The following is a 17964-nucleotide window of genomic DNA, read 5'->3' as shown; positions in this document are numbered from 1 at the left end:
ACTGACGCACGCTTCCGTAGCGTTGGTGGTGGAGACCTTGAGCTCGGGGTTCGTCATGATATTGATGGTGGTTTATCGTGGTGGTTTCTCGAGAGGTCGTCTGTAAACGCGGGAACCTCAGATAATGTATATATGAGCCAGGATGTTAAGAACGTACCTTGCAGGAAGAGAAGGGGAGCTCTTAGGTGGTGGTCGGATGGCACACAGGGCGCAGCCTGTACGCGTTAATATACCTCTCAGAACGTCGCGCTTTGGTCGTAATGCCATGTGGCCGCGCCACTTGCGGCGCATTGATCGGAGAACATGACGCTATATACGCCTTTTCAAAGGTCTGCCATTGTCCGAGCTGTGGCCCTCGATAGCCTTCAATGTACTTCCGGCGTATCCAGGCAGGTTCACAAGTAGCTCGGGTACGACGCTTTGACCGCACTGTAGGACCACTGCGCATAATAGCGCAAGGGTTGTGGTTACAAAGTGGTCGGTGGATAGGTGACTGACGGGCTCGGGCTGAAACACATGTGTAGCACAGAGATCCGGGTTCATATGATGCGAAATAAAAGCACAGAATAATGATACAAGAACTGATACAACCACCTCAACTATCCGTCGGCACTACTGCTTCGTCTTTGCATCCTTCGTCTTTGAAACCTTCGCCTTTCCAACCCTCGCCTTTCCACCACCACTCGTGATCTTGCCATTCTCATCCTTTATTACTGTAATCTCTTCGGCGAAAAACATGTCGGACAAGGGTTCGCGTACACCCGGGAGACGATACTCCACGAAAAAGATCCGAACAACGCCCACTGGTTTCCACCCGCCGTTCTGTAAATATGAGGCGTAAGGAAGGCTCGCAATGAAAGCTGTAATAAGAGCATAAACGTACCCGGGAAGGTGCCGGTATTGTCTTTGAATCGCTCAACTTCCCTGGAGCATATACCACTTGCCCGTCCTCCGACCTCGTTTTCACCCGCACTCGATCCCCGGGCTAATGAGAAGACAGAGCGGCCGCTATCGGCTTACAGGCTAGGCTGTAGACAGTACTGTACGACGCACCTGCAACTTCGCCATGTCAACAGCATTGTCAAAAACCTTGCCAACCAACTGCTGGTGTTCCTTTGCCTCTCGCAAGATCTTCGCCTTTGCCGCTTTTTCTGACAATCTCTTTGAAGCTCTTGCTGTCGTGCATTTTGAAGTCTTAACGGAGCCCATAATTTTGTAGCTGTGGATTCGAAGTCGTAACGTCTGCGCATCCAGGTGGTTGTGTGAGCCTAACCACCTCGGCTCGGGGCCCAAGAATCGCAACCAGCTTACCCAAGGTGTCGATGGAGAACAAGTACAGTCGCAATTATGTTATACAAGCCACAGATATGGAGGGCTATTAGGGAATAAGATGGGGGTAGTTGGGGAAGAGGTTGAAGAGGAAGATGAAGGTTGAAGAGGTAGGCGCGCGGCGGGTCGTTTATATCCTGCTCCTCATGTCGCTTACGCACAAGTCCCAGGCTTCGGCTAGCGTTACAGAATGTCTGCATTTCTTGTGACCCAAAACCAGGACAGATACCCTCGTGGGGTGCGGGAAGTCGGGAGATAATCACGAAGTATTGGAGGCTTTGTGGTCGGCAGCAAAGCGTTCTCGATGTTCACAGACACAACGTGTATATCAAGAGATCCAAGCGTACTGTACACCACACAGTAAAGATATAGGAGATATAAGAGGATAATGATACAAGCACTCGAATCTCATTCGAGCTCGCAGAGCTACTACGCTACCTCACCGATCGTCTTCTTCAAGACCGCCTTCGTCAAAACCGCCTTCTTCAACACCTTCTTCTTTCGGGACTTCATGTCCCAAGGGAAGAAGGTCTCCGTGAAAACAGTACGGAGGAACCTAAACTTCACAGGGTATTTGATTGCTTCGAATGAGACGCCAAAGAGCTGCCGTGTGCCAGCGTGAGCGCGCCTGCCAGCAGCGGCGGAAGAGAGGGAAGCACAGACGCACCGTAGCATTCGCCATCTCGATTGAGACAGGCCCCATGAACTTCTCAACCTCCCCTAAAACCCACACAACGCGGCCGTACTTGCGAACTTTCACCCAGACTTCATCTCCGACCTATCGAAATATCAGGAGCAATGAGGAAACATCAAACCGTCGGGCCATGTTGTTCAACGCACCTCGTAAAACTTGAGTTTGTTGAGCCGTTTCATCAAGGTACCAATATTCTCTTTCTCTGCCTCGCCAGCCTTCTGTCTCTTCTTGGCCGCTGCGCGCAGTGCTTTGGCTTTGGCCGGGGTGGTGAGCGCCGCAATCTTGTAGGCCTTAGGCTTGGCGATGGGGTGTGCGTCGGCCTTAGGCTGGGCTATGGGCGGTGTGTCGGCCTCAGGCTGGGCAATGTGTGGTGCGTCGGCGTCAGGCTGGGCGAGTTTGGCTGAAGGGGCCGTAGACCTCGACTTCTTGGTCCTCGCATTCCTAACTGGGGGCATGATTGTACAAACTGGGTTGAAGATCGTAGTGTTGTCTTGCGCGTCAGGGCAGCTCCGTGAGCCTAACCACCAGAAGGAAGACCCAAACCACTCTCACCTGAGGCCTAGGCGTGTACAGAATCAAGAAATATGAAGAGAGACCACACAAGAGCCCAAGGATGTGAGAGGAAGTGAGTGGTTGGGGGGTTGGTGGTTGGTGGTGGTGGTGGTGGTGGTGAGTGGTGCGGTGTTGGAATGAGTAGGCGCGCGACGGATTTTATGCTGCCCCGCTTCGCTTACCGCGACCAGACTCCGCGGCTGGTCGGAACAGAACAGCGCACCCCGCTCGTGGCTCGAGACCGCGACGCAGAACGCGAGACGTGCGTGCACGCGCGAACATGAACGCGCGCATGGCAAGGGCCTTTTGAGCCGTATCCTTTGCAGTTGTGCTTTGCCGCACACAATGACACGGGATCTGTGAACGCGGTCGTTAGCGAGAAACAAAGGACCTTATTGATACGCACCTAAGCTTCTAGCTTACTCAGAGAATAGAAATAACGAGACACGCGAAACGTCAAGCAGACGGAATACGGCGACGGCGTCACGGGTAGCGTATGGTATCGTAGTACAGATGCAGAGTAGACAGATAATATAACAATACAACAGCTTCTACTGCATTACATCGCCCATGCTGTTGCGCAGTGTATCATACAGCATCTCGCATAGGAAGGGGTTGAAGTACCCCATAACTGTTCGAGATGCCGAGCGATATAGGACCGGGTAGGACAGTTGACCGCGACCCTACATGCAAAAATCAATGGCCGTCAATGACGACTTGCGAGGGCTCGTCCACCTACCTCATTGCGCGGTGGGTACCGATCCAGGTTGGCGACCACCCCATGCCGCCATGAGCCAAGCCGCTGATCACACACACAAGCAATCACCCGGTCGCCTTGCTGTAGATCGTCAGCATCGTCGCAGACTACATAGGGCATCACACACTCATACTCACCATATAGTGCGACCTGCGAACGTAGCGCATACTCGAAGAACGACGTGGCCTGCCGCGCTGGACCGCCGAAGTCGAAGACGACTCGGCTCCTTGTGCCGATTCTATACATCTCCGAGCGTTAGTGGCATAGCCAAGCCGCGTCTCACCCACAATCAGAGACGTACTGTCCAGGAACTGCCTACTACTTGGCTGCTGCGAAGCCTCCATGTTCCGACGGCTGTTCTTCTCAGCGGAGAACTCTTGTGCGGAAGAGTGTCGTGGGAGACTGTCGGGGACATTGTCGACCACCTCCATGCTGGACAAAGGCGAACGCCTCTCCTCATGATCACGTGTGTACGTGGGCGCCCGATCCATCCTTCGCGCCCTTCTGCAGCAAGTCCGGACTCGGCGGAGCAGATTTCGGATGGGGGACCGGGAGGCTATGTTGCAAATACCCCCCGATTGAGGGTGGGCGCTAGGGGCACGAGGGGGTCGCTGTAGGTAAATCCAGCAGGTTTCAGATCCTCGTCGCTCCGTGGAACGTCGGAGGAACTCACGTGGGATAAGCAAGAGATGATCTTCGAAGGTTGAGCGCGACTGCGTATCCCCTCCAGGCAACGTGGTAGTTGGTGGCTAAGATGGGAAACGCTAAGCGCCGCGTCGTCCCAGCGGGCCAGTTGGGGAGAGCAACGATCGCGATCACAGGGCTTGCTCCTCCTGATCGTGCAATTTCTACGTAATGGTGAGCTACTTTGCTGCTTTATGGCCACGGCGGAGATAATATAGACTCACTTTGCTGTGGGAAGAGATCAAGAGCCTCGTTCGCAGTCGCCGTGTTCGGGGAATATATGACGGCCGGAGCAAGCTTCTCGCCCGTAGTTATACCTGCCGTGGATAGCTGGCCCTGCCTTTGCATAAAAGAAGAAGCATAACAACGCTGCTGTAGAAATGCCTCGGATACAATAGCGACGAGTTCCGGTGCGTCCTTGCCGAAACCATGGCGATCCAGGTTATTGTGACCAGCGTTCCACCTGCCCGACACGGAAAAGACGTGGCCTGGTGGCGAACTGCCACTAGAGATCCGCCGAATGCCCTTCATCCTCAAGAGGTCATCTGTATGCAACCTTGACTCTCACGGCGGACAGCCATCGCAAGATATACCTGAAAGACTTCGCTTAGAATCTCGCTACGACGTGTCATCCGCCTGCTACGTACAAGGCATTTGGGGAAACCGGAGAAGAGGTAATCTCCGATTCAGATAAGCATGGTTTTGACTCACTGACATAGCTACAAGCGCAGACGATCGTTCTTACGTGGTCCCAGGCCGTCACTCCTTGGCAAGTTCGGTTAGAGTGTCTCTTACTTGGAGTTGCCAGCGGTCGTCCTGGGGCGAATTGAGGGACAAGAAGACGTATCCATGAATTCTTGTAATCGGCGAGAGAATGCGATGAGAGTAGGAAGTAACAAGGTCACTGGCTTGTGGGATTTTTACAACTGAACGATCCTAGCGACGTACAACTTGTAGCGCCTATCGAAGTACCCCGAAAAAGGCAGGTTTACAGGTTCGGCGGCGAGCATGCTTCTGTATTCACGCGCTGGTGCAGGGCACACCGCCCATGAAGACCACGGGACATCATACAAACCATCTGGAGATGATTGACGATATGCATCTTCACGCACCATACAACACGCAGACTTCGTGTCCGACGGCTGTTATGTGTGTCATGCATGATGGCCCCAGCCGGCCTGCTCATTTTTGATGGAAGGTACGACCTACACAAAGCATAGAGAATACATGGATACATCTAGTAAACATAGCCCAAGAGCTTGCCACCGACGTTCTTACGACGCGCCTCCTCGTGGTCGAGGATACCAGACGAGGTCGTCTACGGAGACATCATCGTGAGCAACACGTCTTGGGGCACGTCAGCGACTGAGAGGACGTACGAGGATGATGATACCAAAGCCACGAGCGGGGAGGAGCAAGTTGACCCACGCCTCAATTTGGTTGACCTGGACGTTGTATCTTGGCGAGATAACGCCGGTCTTGTTCAGACGACCGTTGAGCTGGATGACGATCTTGCCAGAGCGGTGGTCATCAACGATCTCGAACTCGCCGATGTACCCTAGAGGGAACGTGCGTCAGTACCAAGCAAATGACAAGGCTGATCACAACGGAGACAAGGATGAAGTGTCTCCTCTACAGTGAGTACCAATCTGTGAGAAGGAGAGAATGGTACTGTAATGGTTACGAGAGGAAGATCAATTTTTCGGAGCCTTAAAACGAGGGGCGGGTGGAGACAGTACCTCGTCGATCGTAGTTATAACTCCGAGTTTAGATGCGTATGATATGGCATAAAATGGGTGGATGCACACAAGATGGAGAAATGGGGCAAAGGATGATGTGACATACCATGACGCTGCATGACACTGAGGAACTTGACGATGACCTTCGAGGAAGGGCGCACAAGGACCTGGCGCTTGCCACGACGCTCGGCGTTGACAATGTTGTTCTGCATACCTGATCAGCACATCCTCCATAGACATCGCGTGTGTTACTCACGAGGCAGTCATTAAGGACGGAGACGCGGACCATGATGGGCAAGCAAGTGAGGCCGAAGGGGGGCTAGGAAGGTACAAGTGCCGGTAAGTAAACTTGAATGCGCTCGTCCGAGTGTCGTGCTATAGAGAACACGAGTCAAGACGAGCTACACAGTGCGCGACGGTGAAGAGATGTTCGTCAAGCGCTGTCTGCGGCAATACATCGCACGACCAGAATGCATCATTCACCTTGAAGACGGGTCTTGAGGAGGCGGCGGGGGGAGCGACGGCGGCGACGAAAGGTAGACCTGCTTGCTGGCGCCAAGTCTCGCATTTCCCGGGCGTGTCGGTGGCTGAGGCAACTGTATAGTTCTGGCTCAGCCACCCGGCGTCTGCCGCTCAGTCTCTCCGAGTGTGTCTGTGCACCTCGCCGCCGCCCTCCACATCAAGCTCAAGCCCCTCGACATCTTCAACAGCCGCCATGGTAAGCACAGAATCCTTGTTCTCGCGACGGGCGATGGTCTTGACGACTTTTGCAGGGTCGTGTACGCACCAAGACCACCAAAAGGGCCTCCCGTGTCCTCATCGAGAAGTAGTGAGTATACGTCCGTGCAAGGCCTCGGTACCGGGGGGACAGGCACCACAAGGATGCAGGAAGAGCTGGAAGCTGACGACAATGCTACAGCTACCCCCGTCTCACTCTCGATTTCCACACCAACAAGCGTATCATCGATGAAGTCGTACGTGCTCTTGCAGATTTTCCGGTTCATGCACTGGTTACTTACAGTGGCCCTGAACAGGCTGTCGTTCCTTCGAAGCGTCTCCGCAACAAGATCGCTGGCTTCACGACCCACTTGATGAAGCGTATTCAGCGCGGCCCCGTTCGTGGTATCTCTTTCAAGCTCCAGGAGGAGGAGCGCGAGCGCAAGGACAACTACGTCCCCGAGGTCTCTGCTCTCGACATCACCGTCAACCCTCTGGAGATCGACTCCGACACCAAGGTACGCATCTTTTCACTGTGACTTTGCTCTCTGCATCCGAACGCCGTCACTCACCGCGTTTCTTTACAGGATCTCCTCCACTCCCTCAACTTCGACTCCATCCCCCACTCCATCGTCCAGCCCGCTGCGCAGGAGACTACTCGGGGACCCCGGAGGGAACGCCGCAACGTCCCTGGTGCTGGCCGCTCGTGAGCGCGTTCACCATCTATTCGGTTGGGCTTGGGCTCGTATGCGCTATGACTGCTATGCTCCGTACTACTACTGCGATGATGACGATGGTTCAGGCCCTCGGAGCGCAGCACCCGCAAGGCTGTTGTTGGTCGTCGCTACCCTATCCTCACGTATGTACTTGCCTTTCTATGGGAACTGTACGGGCAGTCCCCTTGTAAAATTGAACCATGCAAGATAAAAGACCACTTTGAGGATACATCAACGATCCTCGACATGAACGCTGCATTCTGAGTGTGAGCACGAGTGCATGCGTGAGTGCTTGTGTAAGTACGGTAAATCAGCTGTACATCAACTCCAAGATCCAACGTCCAGCCATAAACATTATCAGTCATCACGTCGTACAAGTAAGTAGTCTACTCAGGAGGAACGTAAGGCGTAACGAGCATCTTGCTGAATTGCTTCAGCTTCTCTGGACCGCGGACCTCCTCCGTGAGCAGAGGAAGCTGCACGATGTGGAAGAATTCGTCGTAGAGCTCGTGCGCCTCTTTGAGATACTTCTGCTGCATCTTGTGTCGTACCTGACAATGCTCGCAGTTCGAGTCTGGTGCACAGGAAGGTCAGCTGATGGGTTAGAGCAGAGGAACATGACAAGCGTACTCTTCTTGGGGAACAAGAGTTGGTTTACGACGATGTTGTGCGTATCGATCTCGTACTGGGTCAGTTCTTGCACTAACCGCTCTGTCTCATACAAAGACAGGAACTCGGAGATGCACACGCAGACGAACGTGGTCTTCTCCTGTGGTATTGACAATGAAGATGAGCAACTGGTACCCAGAGAATGTGGCGCTGAATAGACTTACGGGGTCCTTGAATTGCGTGTTCACCTCGGTGATGATAGCACGCATGGACTCGAGCTTTGCGAACATGTCTTCGGGCGCGTCAGCCTGGCCACCCATCAAGCTGGTCATTTGGCTGATCATGGGCCCGATCCGCCCGCTCAGTGCGCTGAGCTTTCCCAGTGCCTTCTCGAGGACGGTCGGGAAAGAGAGGAAGCGTAGCGTGTGTCCTGTTGGTGCCGTGTCGAAAACGATCACGGAGTACTCCATGGACTTAACATGCCTATGAAGTGAGGGGTGCTCAGGATGGGAGACCGGCATGCGGGGCTGGGAGAGGGACGTACTTCATGATCTCCGCAAAGCTCATGGCCTCGTCCACACCAGGAATCGCGAACGCGAGGTCCTGCATCATGCTGCCCATCATGCCATTGGAGTCCGCTGGTACCTTGTGAGTATGACTGTAGAGGTTGAAGTTGGTAGTCGCCTACACTGCTCTACCATCTCCTGGATGGCACTTGTAGGGTCGATCTCCATCGCGAACAGGTTGTCGAACCCATTGACCTTAGTCGCCTCTTTCGAGAACTTCTGGCCGAACGCGTCTGACAAGTTGTGTGCAGGATCCGTGGACTTGTTCACGAGTTCAATCTACACTCATCATTCCAGCTTGGGAAAGTAGTACTCACAATTAAGAGCACGGATTCACGGCAAGTCGCCAACTGAATGGCGAGTGAACAGGAAGTCGTGGTCTTTCCTGGCATACATCTTCCCATGAGCCACCCCTCCCACTCCTGCATATCCTTCAAGACTCACCAACACCACCCTTTCCACCTATACGCGAGGATACAACCCAACATCAGCGAACGCACGCAAGCATTGTGGCTGAGAGACGTGCCGCAGAAGATCCATTTCAATGACTTCTGATCGAGGATGTTCTGGAGCGTGGGCTCGAGTGTTTCTTCCGACATGGCGCGTCCCAGTAGAGTTATGCTGAGTTGAACGGGGGTAGGGGGGGCGTTAGAGTCTGGAGGTCGTGGAAGTCGGTGTACAAGCTCTTGTAGCGGCTGATAGCCGCGTACCCCGCTTTGCCTCCTACCATCGCGCTCGTGCTAGCACGATCTCGCACATTCGGGTCTTCGTAAACCTCCAGACATGTCTGGAAAACCGCAGCTGCACTTCCAGGGTACGCTGACGTGGAAGGCTCGGAGAGTGCATGTAGGACTGACTTCTGGCCAGCGCTCCTGATCGCAAACGAGCAGCGGAACGCGTATGGCATGCGATATAACGACTATGAACGTTACAGGTACGTATTCTAGTGTGATAACCCATCAATGTGTGCTGACTATCTGTAGGAAGCACTGTTACAACCGGACGCACCGTCTGCGCTCATCTCTCAAGATGACATACGGAAGGGGTCGCGAATTCAAGAAGTTGCCTCCCATAAACCTCGAAACCGTCAAGGAGGGACAGTGAGTGTGCTCCGAAGCTTCATTCGCGGCATCAACCTGATGATCGAAGTCTCCAACTGCTCTTGTTCGAGGCGGAGCGAGCATGGGCGCATGCGCAAGAGATGCACCAAGAATCGCTGAAGCTCTCTTCCAACGCGAAGTCATCCAAGGGCAACGCCGCCGATGCATCCGAGAAGCAAGCTTCATCTCTCCGCAAGCATGCGACGCGCCGGATGCGCCGCTCTATCCACTGGGCGACGCAGCTCCTCTCCCATTGCCAAGCTCTCTACGCCCAATCACGCCTGTCCGCGGAAGATCTTACGCAAGTGACCACATACACCCTCATTTTGAACGGCCGCTTCCTCCGCCAGCGGTACGAGTTCGAAGACGCGCTCGTGCAACTGAGCGTTGCGCGCAACCTCCTAGACTCGCTTGCGGATACGGCGGCAACGAGCCGCGCGCAAGCCCTTGCGGTCGCGTTCGCAGATGAGATTGGCCCCGAGATCCGTCATTGCGCGCACGAGCTCCGCCGAGACAAGGCTTACGATGTCGATGCAGTCGTCGCGGATGTCGCGCCCAAACATCGCAACGCACTCGTGCAAGACTGTGACGCTATCCTCGCGCGGTTGAAGGAAGAGAGCGGTGCTACTAGTCATGACAGGGGCAAGCTGAAGGATCTGTTGTGGGAGGATGAGCCCGTGCCCGTGAGGAACCCTGAGCTGGTGGATGTCCTTCTCAAGGTACAAGAGGCAGAAGAACGTTTGATTGGCGTGGATAAGCACGACGAAGACGACACAGGAAAGAAGGCTGGCAAGGGAGCGAGGTCAAAACGCGGCGGCGTTGCTTCATATGATGCTATTCTGCTCGCGCTGAGCGAGGCAGAAGACGTCGCACGAAAGCTCGCCGAGGCACAGAAGGTACGTCGCATGCATCTCAATGTCGGACCGTCACTCATGTCCTTCCCAGCTGAGTGGCGCTACCGCTGCTGCTGGCACGCGAGACATCCACTTTGTCCATGCGTACATCGTCTACCAGCTTCTCTCCCGACGCGTGCAGCGCGATCTTTTGTTGACTTCTGCACTCCTCCACCAATTGCACGCTGCTCAGAAGACTCACGCGTCCTCGCGGAAGGTGCAGGTGGACGCCCGCCTCTACCCTGCCATTGTCAAGCTACTCGACTCCGTCCTGCAGTCGCTCGAGCAGATGCGCACACTCGCGATCGTGGATGAGAGTCCAGACCTCGCCGCAGCGGTCGACGCCCGTCTGTCATTCACGAAGGCACGCCGATGCTACTACCTCGCATGGTGCTATGCCCCTCTGAAGAAGTATGCCGAGACGCTCGCCCTGACCCAACACGCCTCCATCCACCTGCGCGAATGCCGCTCCATGCTCGCGCCGACGATCGAAACGGATCCCATCAACGACGGCGAACCCACGTTCTATCCACTCGCTCTCGCCGACCTCGACAAACTCGAAGAGGAGCTCACGCTCGACAGCACGTCGTTCAAGAACGACTGGTTTGCGTACAACGGCGGCTCCCTCGACGCCGAGAGCAGCAAGACGCACAAGAAGCCGCTCTTCTTCGACATCGCGCTCAACTACATCAACCTGGACATGGACCGCCTCCAGGAGCGCGCGGGCAAGGTCCCCGAGAAGGTGAATGTTCCTATCGCCGCGCCCGTACCGCAGGCGGCGGAGAAGAAGACACAGACGTCGAGAGCGAAGGTGGAGGAGATCGAGCGGACAGCCACACCCGAGCCGAGCGCACAAGCTCGTGGTGGCTTGAGCAGTCTGCTTGGCGGCTGGTGGGGAAGGAGTTAATGTGGGTCCTCCATGATGCATGAAAGGTGAAATAGTCGGGGGTCGTGGATGAACGCTTGTATACACCACCGGATGTTGTATCGCTATCGTCTGGATATGCGCTCTCACAGCAAATATATACTACAGTGCAACCCCAGCTGGATCGCACTATGGCTACTCCAACACACAGCTGGGATACGATCTCTAAATCCTCGTCGTTTCTTGCCAGTGTCTGGATCAGAATCAATTCCTCGGCGAAGTTTCTGGACCTTATGTCGACGTACCTCACCACAATGCACCGGTCCACTTGATCCCCGCTCTCGGCTCATTGCAACATGCTGGGACCGGCATGCCGGGGAGGACATCGACGTACTCTGCCTTGACCGTCGAGAAGTGCTCCCGCAGCTGCGCCAAATCCGCCTCGCTGATCACGAGCTGCCGCACCGCCAGCACGACCAGATGCTCGAGGTAGTCGTATGCCCCCGTCTTGAGCTGCGCGAGCATGTCCGCGAACAACAGGGCGTATAGGACATACGAGTGTGTTGGGTCAGACCGTGAGGACAGGCCACATGCGATGCGCAAGTTCTTAAGACGGCGGGATTGGAAAGACGGATCGTGTGCGCTGGGACATAACGATAGGTTTGGGGAGACCGGATGGACATTGCCGGCATACTCCTCCGTGATGACGAGGGTCTCGAGCGCAGGGAGTAAAGCGACGATGGAATGAACGACTTGCGACTCTTCTGCGTTCGCCCTGCACATGTTCGTGAACCACACCTCGCGGACTTGAGAGAGCCGAGCCGAGTGTACGGAAAGCCCCTCGTACCAGCCACCGAGAGCATATTGAAGGCCAGACAGAGGCGACCTGTTCATTAATTCCTGAACCACGTGCACAACACGGTCGGGCGTCGTCATCGTGAGTTCGGTATGGTGCGGACGGCTGAAGGATGGCGTCGCCGGTCTCGCATACGTGAATGCGATTCTTGTGGTATTTTCGAATGTACCGTTGGGGAGCACAGAAGCTGTCTCGAAGCTCGATAGAAGTTGGGTGGCTGACTGTGGTGAACCCCGTGGAAGCAAGGTGAGGTAGTACTGCAGAGATGTCTGCGTCATACCATATAGGGTGAGTCGACGGAGCTTCTTCATATGGAGAGGCTGCGGGTCTGGCGTTGCGCTATCGATCTGGAAGAGCTGAGCGAGGACCAATGCTTCAAGATTCGGGCAGAGGGATAAGACGTTCGCGACCGCGGTGTGCAATCCTCTCATCTCGATCTTGCTAAGGGCGAGATGGGTCAAGTGAGGGAGGGCTATCGAGGGCAGCAATGGAACATCCCGGATGTAAAGATCTCGAAGTAATGCAGCCGAGGTAAGGGGGAGAGGCAACTCATGTGTCGGCCACTTGGATATGTCGCCCGTTCTACCACAGAACGCGTACGATGTCAACGCCGGCGTGCTGTGCTGCATGAGGGATCGGACATAGTTGATATGTCTATGACCTATCTCCGTGAAGTGAAGTTCCCGAACATGATGAGCATGTGAGGGGTAGAATGCATCGAGGATGTTCGTGAAGTCCTTGGACGGCGCCACCACGAGGGTCAGGGGGACACCGTCGCACAGCCGCTGTAATTGCGAGAAGGGAATGGAAGGAGTAGAGTGGGTTGTCAGAGTCTTCCATAAGAGAGGATTGGACAAGGCCACTTTGCGGAGGTATCGGCAAGTGCGAGTGATAGGCACGAGCATGTCACTGTTCCTGGCCGCACTCAGCCAGAACGGCTCGAACCTGAAATCGGCGTCCTCTTTAGAGAGCTCCAACGGGTCTGTGATGGCTTCCATAATTTGGTTCAGGATATCGATGGGAAGTGCGCAGAAGGGTACGCGTGCATTCGCCACCTCGCTGAGATGCGACGCAGTATTCGCCAACAGCTCGAGACACTTCTTGATCTAGTAAACAGACGAAGGTGAGTACATACGAACAGAACAGTAATTATGGACATACCGTATCGCCTCTGTAATCATGTCGGTCGGTGAGCATGTCTCAGTCGTGAAATGAGATGAAAGCACTACTTACGACAGCTCAGGTGCTTCCCGCTCTAGTTGTGAGAGGACGACTCTGGTCATGTCTTCAATGTGCACTGGCGACGCCCCATTCATCACGCTTCCATCCATCGCCAGGTGATTCTTCTTCAGCAGCTTGGCAGTGAACGCGAGCAGGTTCAAACGTTCAGGCTCGATACGCGCGCGTGTACTCAATGGTTCGGAAGTTCCCGCAACATGATCAACACTAAGATGGGGCGGGAACCTCGGGCCGCGGCGTACCTCGTCCGACTGTCTCTTCAAAACGATCTCGTTCGACGACAGTCCCATTCCAAACCGTGGATCCGAACATTGCCTACTAGATATCTGTGACACGAGCAGCAGAAACGGGGAGCAGACAATAGGGTACATTATATTGGTACTACTGCGCATGTATCGTTCACAGGTATACGAGACAAGAGGGAAACACAACACTAGCAAGCCACTTGACCAGGGTTTCGGCGCACGTTAGCTTCCCCGCGCGAGCAGGTACTAATCCCGAGGGCCACGAAGAGGCCTGCGCCAGGAACGTCCGCACCGCAATGGGAACAGACGACCGTACCTCGGGGCCGTTCTTGACTCGGAGACTCGCTTCCAGTTCCAGAGTCCTCCGAGCGGCGTCGATCTTCCTATTTCTGTCGAGCTCTCTCACATCTTATCTTCTTCTTCCGAGGTCGGCCACTTTACGCTAGCCCGTACTATGCAACGCACGTACGGCGCAGCCTCCTCGAGTCGAAAGAGGAGATCCTGCCCGTCGCGGTTTGCACCGAGCCAACGTTATCCAACAACTCCACCTGTCCTAAGGGGTCAGGCAAGTCAGCCAACGTCTATATGTTCGAGGAATGCGCAACTCACCGAGTGACGCCCGGGTGGATGCAGACCGCTTGAGTCCACCTGGCCCCACTGCCTGTCTTCACGCTTGGTGCGGTTGTGCATCCCAGGCCGAGGGCGACGGTACGCACGGGTCATTTGGCGTACAGCGCCGCCCTGGCGAAACTTTGGGTGCTCGCATGCAAGCGCACAACAATAAAACAAAAGAATGTCAGCTCCAGAGCGGGCAAAGAACACATACGCGTGGTTCGTTTTTGAGTTCATTGCCTCCCACATTAACGCGTACTCTTGCGTCGCTGCGCGTGGGAGGGGTGGTCCGGAGGGCTGCCGCATTGGTTTAATCCATGCTTAAAGGCTGCCCACCCGGACCGCACGCTCAGCGGACAGCGTCGCGTGCAGGGTGGTCCGGTGAGGTCGCAGTTGCCGCGCCGATGCGATAGTATCGGTTACTTCTAGACACTACTCACAGGGACCGCGTGCTAAGGACGGCGCAGGTCGAACGTCGCACGCCGGGAATCTGTGTTGGGGTCCCTGCCCCGGGGAGTCTTCACGATCGAGGTGAACAAGCCTCCGAACACCTCCTGGCAGTGATGAGGATGGGGTTAGGTATCGGCAAAGAACAAACGCGGCCGATCAGGACGCACCATCGATACAAGCCTCCCCGCTGGCGACAGGACGCCGGGTCCACCACGGTACACAACACATGCGAAAGAACTCCGCGCGAAAGAGCGGGAGAGCTAGCAGGGGAGTGAAGTGAGTGGACCCGAGCGCGTACGTCGCCACCCATGCCAGCGGCACGTTGTCGGTTTTGGCGTCCGTGAGGAAATCTGGCCGACGAGCGGCGCAGGAATCCCACCCGGCTACACCCCGAGACAGCCATTGACGAACCACGTGTCGCGTAGCGATGTGGTTGTACGAGGCTGCGGAGCATCGACGCCGGGCCTAATCACCCACTCAAGCCCCGTCATAGCAGCCGCGCGCGGGCGAGTGCCAGGGCGAGTAGTGTTGGCCACTGTTGACCGGGAACGGCACACCGCAGTGTTACTGATTACCTGATCCGACGTCAGCCGTGGTCAAGTCAAGGGAGGTGAGGACGAGAGACGTACGTTTTCACACTGTGGCGACCTGGGCATCGACGCTGGAGCGAGCGGTGAGGAAAGTGGCGGGCATGGCGTGGTCGAGTGGCGTACCTGGTTGCATCGTGCCCGTGCGGTCCTGAGGTTGTCTGGATCATGACGGCTTGGCGGTGGTGATGGTGAAGTTGGTGTTGTTGTTAGCGATGCATATAGTAATGCATGAGCGGCGGAAGAAGGCCGCGTTGAGTCGCATAGGACATGGTGGTGGTGGTGGTGGTGGGTGAAGTTGGGTGAAGAGGAGAGGGCGAAGAGCTGGGCCCTTTATAGCGCAGAGGCTGACACCACCGGCACCCTCCGCGGTTGATTGGACTTCCGCCAGCCTCGAGGAACACCCTCGTTCGGGTCTCCGTGAGCTGGTTCCAGCTCCGGTGGACGCATGGGCGCTCTTGCCCAGAAAGGCGTAAGGCAGGGACCAGCTGCTTCTGGCGTGGGTGGATGGCCTCGCGATAATCAGCGGAGATTCTTTGGGCGGCGAGTAGAGGGCAAGGCCAAGGGAATCGCTAGGAGTAAGCCTCTCCGCACTCGAACAGTGGCAAGTATGCCCGTGCTTCCCTAACCTGGGCCCTGCACCACTCTACATGTGCGATGTCGTGCAGGAGGACAGCGGTCGCATCTCTACCTGCGTCGTCGAGACTCGGCGGGCAGGAAGAGTCTCAGTTTGAGTGGTGTTTGCGCCATGTTTGTCCGAGTGGGCGTCGCCTCCATCTATTGCCCGATTGGTGTAATCGGCCCTTGTTCTCAGAAGCACCCTCGGACCTCAACACGAGGAATCCTAGGACTCGGGCGGCCTTTGCAATTGTTCAGCTGATGCTGCGCCCTGCGCAAGGACATACAGCACCATATGCACATGATCGATATGGCTGTGAAAGATCGGCAAGACACCCCCAATTCTGAGCACATCCAACGTGCGGGTCAGAAGGGGCAAAATTGCGTCGCACGTCCTGATATCTGATAGCAGCGACACGCACCTTGCGGACACCAAAAGAAGGGAACAGCCTCCAATACGGAGGGCCAAGGCGAACAGAATTTGAATCGCAAAATCTAACAAGGCCACGTATTTGGGAATGAAGCTTCCGCAGGGTTCCAGAGCCCTTGATGCAGTATCTTTCCAAAGCCAATTTGGGCGCAGCGTGCTCGTTCTGCTGTCCAGGGTGACACTTCAAGGAGTTCTTCAAGGGTATGCCACGTCGCAGTCAGGTCATTGTTATGACCGAAGGATTTCTGTCTAGAATCAACATCTCAGAATAATACTTGACCTTGTGTCCGAAGACAACGTACCCTGCGATCCCCGCGATGGACAGAGAAGTCCACCCCTCGTCCTTGGAGTGACCACATCACTCGATGGCGGCAGTTCCTGCAACAGCAGCTACAGACAAGGTTGACAAACGTAGTGCGGACGGTAATACGCAGAAGGTATAATGCTGTCTGTTCAAAGCGTGAGCTTGATCGAGTGAATCGAGTCGTGGAGGTCGCACTTAAAGTCGGAGAACCGGGTTCAGAGGTAGTATGCGAAGATGATGACGTCACGCGTCGACGCGTCGCGACGCGCAACGCGGGCGCTACTAGCGTACGGCGAACCTCAACTCGGAGCAATTGCGTGAGCAGTACAAGGCAGATGTTAAGCGAGCGGGATATTGATTGCATGAATCGAAGCAGCGATTGGGGGACAGTGCAGCATGTCGAGACGTACACAGCAGTAATCCGAGCGAACAACTCGACTCAGGCTAGCCAGGCAGGTTCCTCCTCAAAGTCCTAGACGAGTATCGTATCCTGTAGCAGAGGCGGGTGACAGGTTTGTGGTCTGACTTCCACGTTCAGCACCAACGCGATACTCGTAAGGGCCAGTAGAGATGCTCACCAGGAATCACGGCCTAGTACCTCTGGGCTGACCGGAGGGAGGTCGAGGAGCGGGGAGTCCGCTGTGTAAACAGGATGAGCGAAGTGGACATAAAGAGCTAGCTTAAGGGTACTCACCATATCCACCTATCGCATGTGGCAATCGTAGAAGGTCCCGCGCGCGAGTCCAAGGCGAAGAGAGGAGACGAGCCGAATGACGATGACGAGAAAAGATAAAGAAAAGAGGCGAGAGCACGAGTATTGCTGAGCGGACTTGCGGGTGCGCGAGGGCATGGTGCCGGGACGTCGACGACTCTGCATCACTCGATCTGGTCTCGTGTTTCTGCTGTGGGCTCCGGGCTGACGTGTGGACGCGACGACGAAGGATGTTGTCCTTAGGAGGGCTGACCGCGGGGGACGGGATCGGGTAAGACGCTGGAGGGTACCGAGAGGTGCATGAGCACTCACCTGGTAGAACGATGCCCGCCAAAGAGTATCGTCGAGAGGAACGTCCGTGGCGTCGAACTTGACCGGTGGCGGAGCGTAGGCACCGCACACGAGAAGCGGAGAGACCCGGGGGGTGGTGGCCGCGAAGGCTTGTACCATGGCCCCGGGTGGGGGAGGGGTCGGGAGGACGAGTAGGATGATAGACGGCGAACATGTCAGGTGGGCGAGTTGGGTGGAATAGGTAGGTGTAGGTGTGCATGCAACGATGAGATGGTGGTGGTTTCTGGAGAGGAGGAGAAGGACGCGGCGGAGCGCCCTTATACCCAGGAGAGGTGGAGGCTGGCATGTGTGCCGCGATCCTGCGGGAAGCGAATAGTAGTCCGTCGAGCCGGTACGTTC

At 55.6% G+C, this 17964-nt stretch overlaps 11 protein-coding genes across 11 annotated transcripts; 2 read left to right on the top strand and 9 right to left on the bottom strand.

Moving 5' to 3' along the window:
* Nucleotides 1-612: 612 nt before the first annotated feature.
* On the bottom strand, nt 613-1359 carry L226DRAFT_562625 (uncharacterized protein; the record flags this gene model as incomplete). The annotated part of the gene is made up of 4 exons (XM_067683513.1): nt 1312-1359; nt 1054-1242; nt 884-985; nt 613-822 (listed from the first exon to the last, which is right to left on the bottom strand). The coding sequence occupies exons 2-4, from the start codon at nt 1207-1209 to the stop codon at nt 613-615; spliced, it is 468 nt and encodes a 155-aa protein (XP_067531340.1). The 5' UTR covers nt 1210-1242; nt 1312-1359.
* Nucleotides 1360-1681: 322 nt separating this feature from the next.
* Nucleotides 1682-2888, bottom strand: L226DRAFT_562624 (uncharacterized protein). The gene is made up of 4 exons (XM_067683512.1): nt 2576-2888; nt 2170-2513; nt 1997-2107; nt 1682-1932 (listed from the first exon to the last, which is right to left on the bottom strand). Exons 2-4 carry the CDS (start codon nt 2476-2478, stop codon nt 1759-1761), a joined length of 594 nt encoding a protein of 197 aa, XP_067531339.1. The 5' UTR covers nt 2479-2513; nt 2576-2888; the 3' UTR covers nt 1682-1758.
* Nucleotides 2889-3126: 238 nt separating this feature from the next.
* Nucleotides 3127-3763, bottom strand: L226DRAFT_525684 (uncharacterized protein; the record flags this gene model as incomplete). The annotated part of the gene is made up of 4 exons (XM_067678983.1): nt 3127-3258; nt 3315-3413; nt 3470-3570; nt 3634-3763. The coding sequence occupies 4 exons, from the start codon at nt 3761-3763 to the stop codon at nt 3127-3129; spliced, it is 462 nt and encodes a 153-aa protein (XP_067531338.1).
* On the bottom strand, nt 3683-4704 carry L226DRAFT_219599 (uncharacterized protein). Its single transcript, XM_067672989.1, has 4 exons — nt 4664-4704; nt 4241-4609; nt 4006-4180; nt 3683-3943 (listed from the first exon to the last, which is right to left on the bottom strand). The coding sequence occupies exons 2-4, from the start codon at nt 4545-4547 to the stop codon at nt 3889-3891; spliced, it is 537 nt and encodes a 178-aa protein (XP_067531337.1). The 5' UTR covers nt 4548-4609; nt 4664-4704; the 3' UTR covers nt 3683-3888.
* Nucleotides 4705-5165: 461 nt separating this feature from the next.
* On the bottom strand, nt 5166-6123 carry L226DRAFT_538582 (ribosomal protein S8). Its single transcript, XM_067681527.1, has 4 exons — nt 6012-6123; nt 5862-5961; nt 5396-5574; nt 5166-5334 (listed from the first exon to the last, which is right to left on the bottom strand). Exons 1-4 carry the CDS (start codon nt 6042-6044, stop codon nt 5254-5256), a joined length of 393 nt encoding a protein of 130 aa, XP_067531336.1. The 5' UTR covers nt 6045-6123; the 3' UTR covers nt 5166-5253.
* A 347-nt stretch (nt 6124-6470) lies between these two features.
* Nucleotides 6471-7182, top strand: L226DRAFT_547584 (40S ribosomal protein S17; the record flags this gene model as incomplete). Its single annotated transcript, XM_067682510.1, has 5 exons — nt 6471-6473; nt 6529-6584; nt 6675-6729; nt 6790-6990; nt 7060-7182. The coding sequence occupies 5 exons, from the start codon at nt 6471-6473 to the stop codon at nt 7180-7182; spliced, it is 438 nt and encodes a 145-aa protein (XP_067531335.1).
* Nucleotides 7183-7427: 245 nt separating this feature from the next.
* Nucleotides 7428-9041, bottom strand: L226DRAFT_492405 (arsenical pump-driving ATPase). Its single transcript, XM_067677386.1, has 8 exons — nt 8890-9041; nt 8808-8825; nt 8681-8748; nt 8486-8624; nt 8342-8435; nt 8022-8280; nt 7819-7957; nt 7428-7762 (listed from the first exon to the last, which is right to left on the bottom strand). Exons 1-8 carry the CDS (start codon nt 8960-8962, stop codon nt 7575-7577), a joined length of 978 nt encoding a protein of 325 aa, XP_067531334.1. The 5' UTR covers nt 8963-9041; the 3' UTR covers nt 7428-7574.
* A 44-nt stretch (nt 9042-9085) lies between these two features.
* Nucleotides 9086-11711, top strand: L226DRAFT_492400 (uncharacterized protein). The gene is made up of 6 exons (XM_067677385.1): nt 9086-9177; nt 9231-9297; nt 9347-9463; nt 9513-10359; nt 10409-11474; nt 11527-11711. Exons 1-5 carry the CDS (start codon nt 9147-9149, stop codon nt 11261-11263), a joined length of 1917 nt encoding a protein of 638 aa, XP_067531333.1. The 5' UTR covers nt 9086-9146; the 3' UTR covers nt 11264-11474; nt 11527-11711.
* Nucleotides 11370-13438, bottom strand: L226DRAFT_219533 (uncharacterized protein). Its single transcript, XM_067672988.1, has 4 exons — nt 13311-13438; nt 13239-13248; nt 11527-13183; nt 11370-11474 (listed from the first exon to the last, which is right to left on the bottom strand). Exons 1-3 carry the CDS (start codon nt 13406-13408, stop codon nt 11528-11530), a joined length of 1764 nt encoding a protein of 587 aa, XP_067531332.1. The 5' UTR covers nt 13409-13438; the 3' UTR covers nt 11370-11474; nt 11527.
* Nucleotides 13439-13895: 457 nt separating this feature from the next.
* L226DRAFT_219503 (uncharacterized protein) lies at nt 13896-14586 on the bottom strand. Its single transcript, XM_067672987.1, has 2 exons — nt 14171-14586; nt 13896-14114 (listed from the first exon to the last, which is right to left on the bottom strand). Exons 1-2 carry the CDS (start codon nt 14477-14479, stop codon nt 14004-14006), a joined length of 420 nt encoding a protein of 139 aa, XP_067531331.1. The 5' UTR covers nt 14480-14586; the 3' UTR covers nt 13896-14003.
* Nucleotides 14587-17150: 2564 nt separating this feature from the next.
* Nucleotides 17151-17895, bottom strand: L226DRAFT_219494 (uncharacterized protein). The gene is made up of 3 exons (XM_067672986.1): nt 17587-17895; nt 17257-17522; nt 17151-17201 (listed from the first exon to the last, which is right to left on the bottom strand). Exons 1-2 carry the CDS (start codon nt 17822-17824, stop codon nt 17266-17268), a joined length of 495 nt encoding a protein of 164 aa, XP_067531330.1. The 5' UTR covers nt 17825-17895; the 3' UTR covers nt 17151-17201; nt 17257-17265.
* Between the last annotated feature and the right edge of the window lie 69 nt (nt 17896-17964).

This window comes from Lentinus tigrinus, assembly GCF_003813185.1.
Source record: "Lentinus tigrinus ALCF2SS1-7 unplaced genomic scaffold L226scaffold_34, whole genome shotgun sequence".
NCBI classification, from domain to species: Eukaryota; Fungi; Basidiomycota; class Agaricomycetes; order Polyporales; family Polyporaceae; genus Lentinus; species Lentinus tigrinus.
Note: the sequence above shows the minus strand (reverse complement) of the source record. Positions and strands in the feature narration are given on the sequence as shown.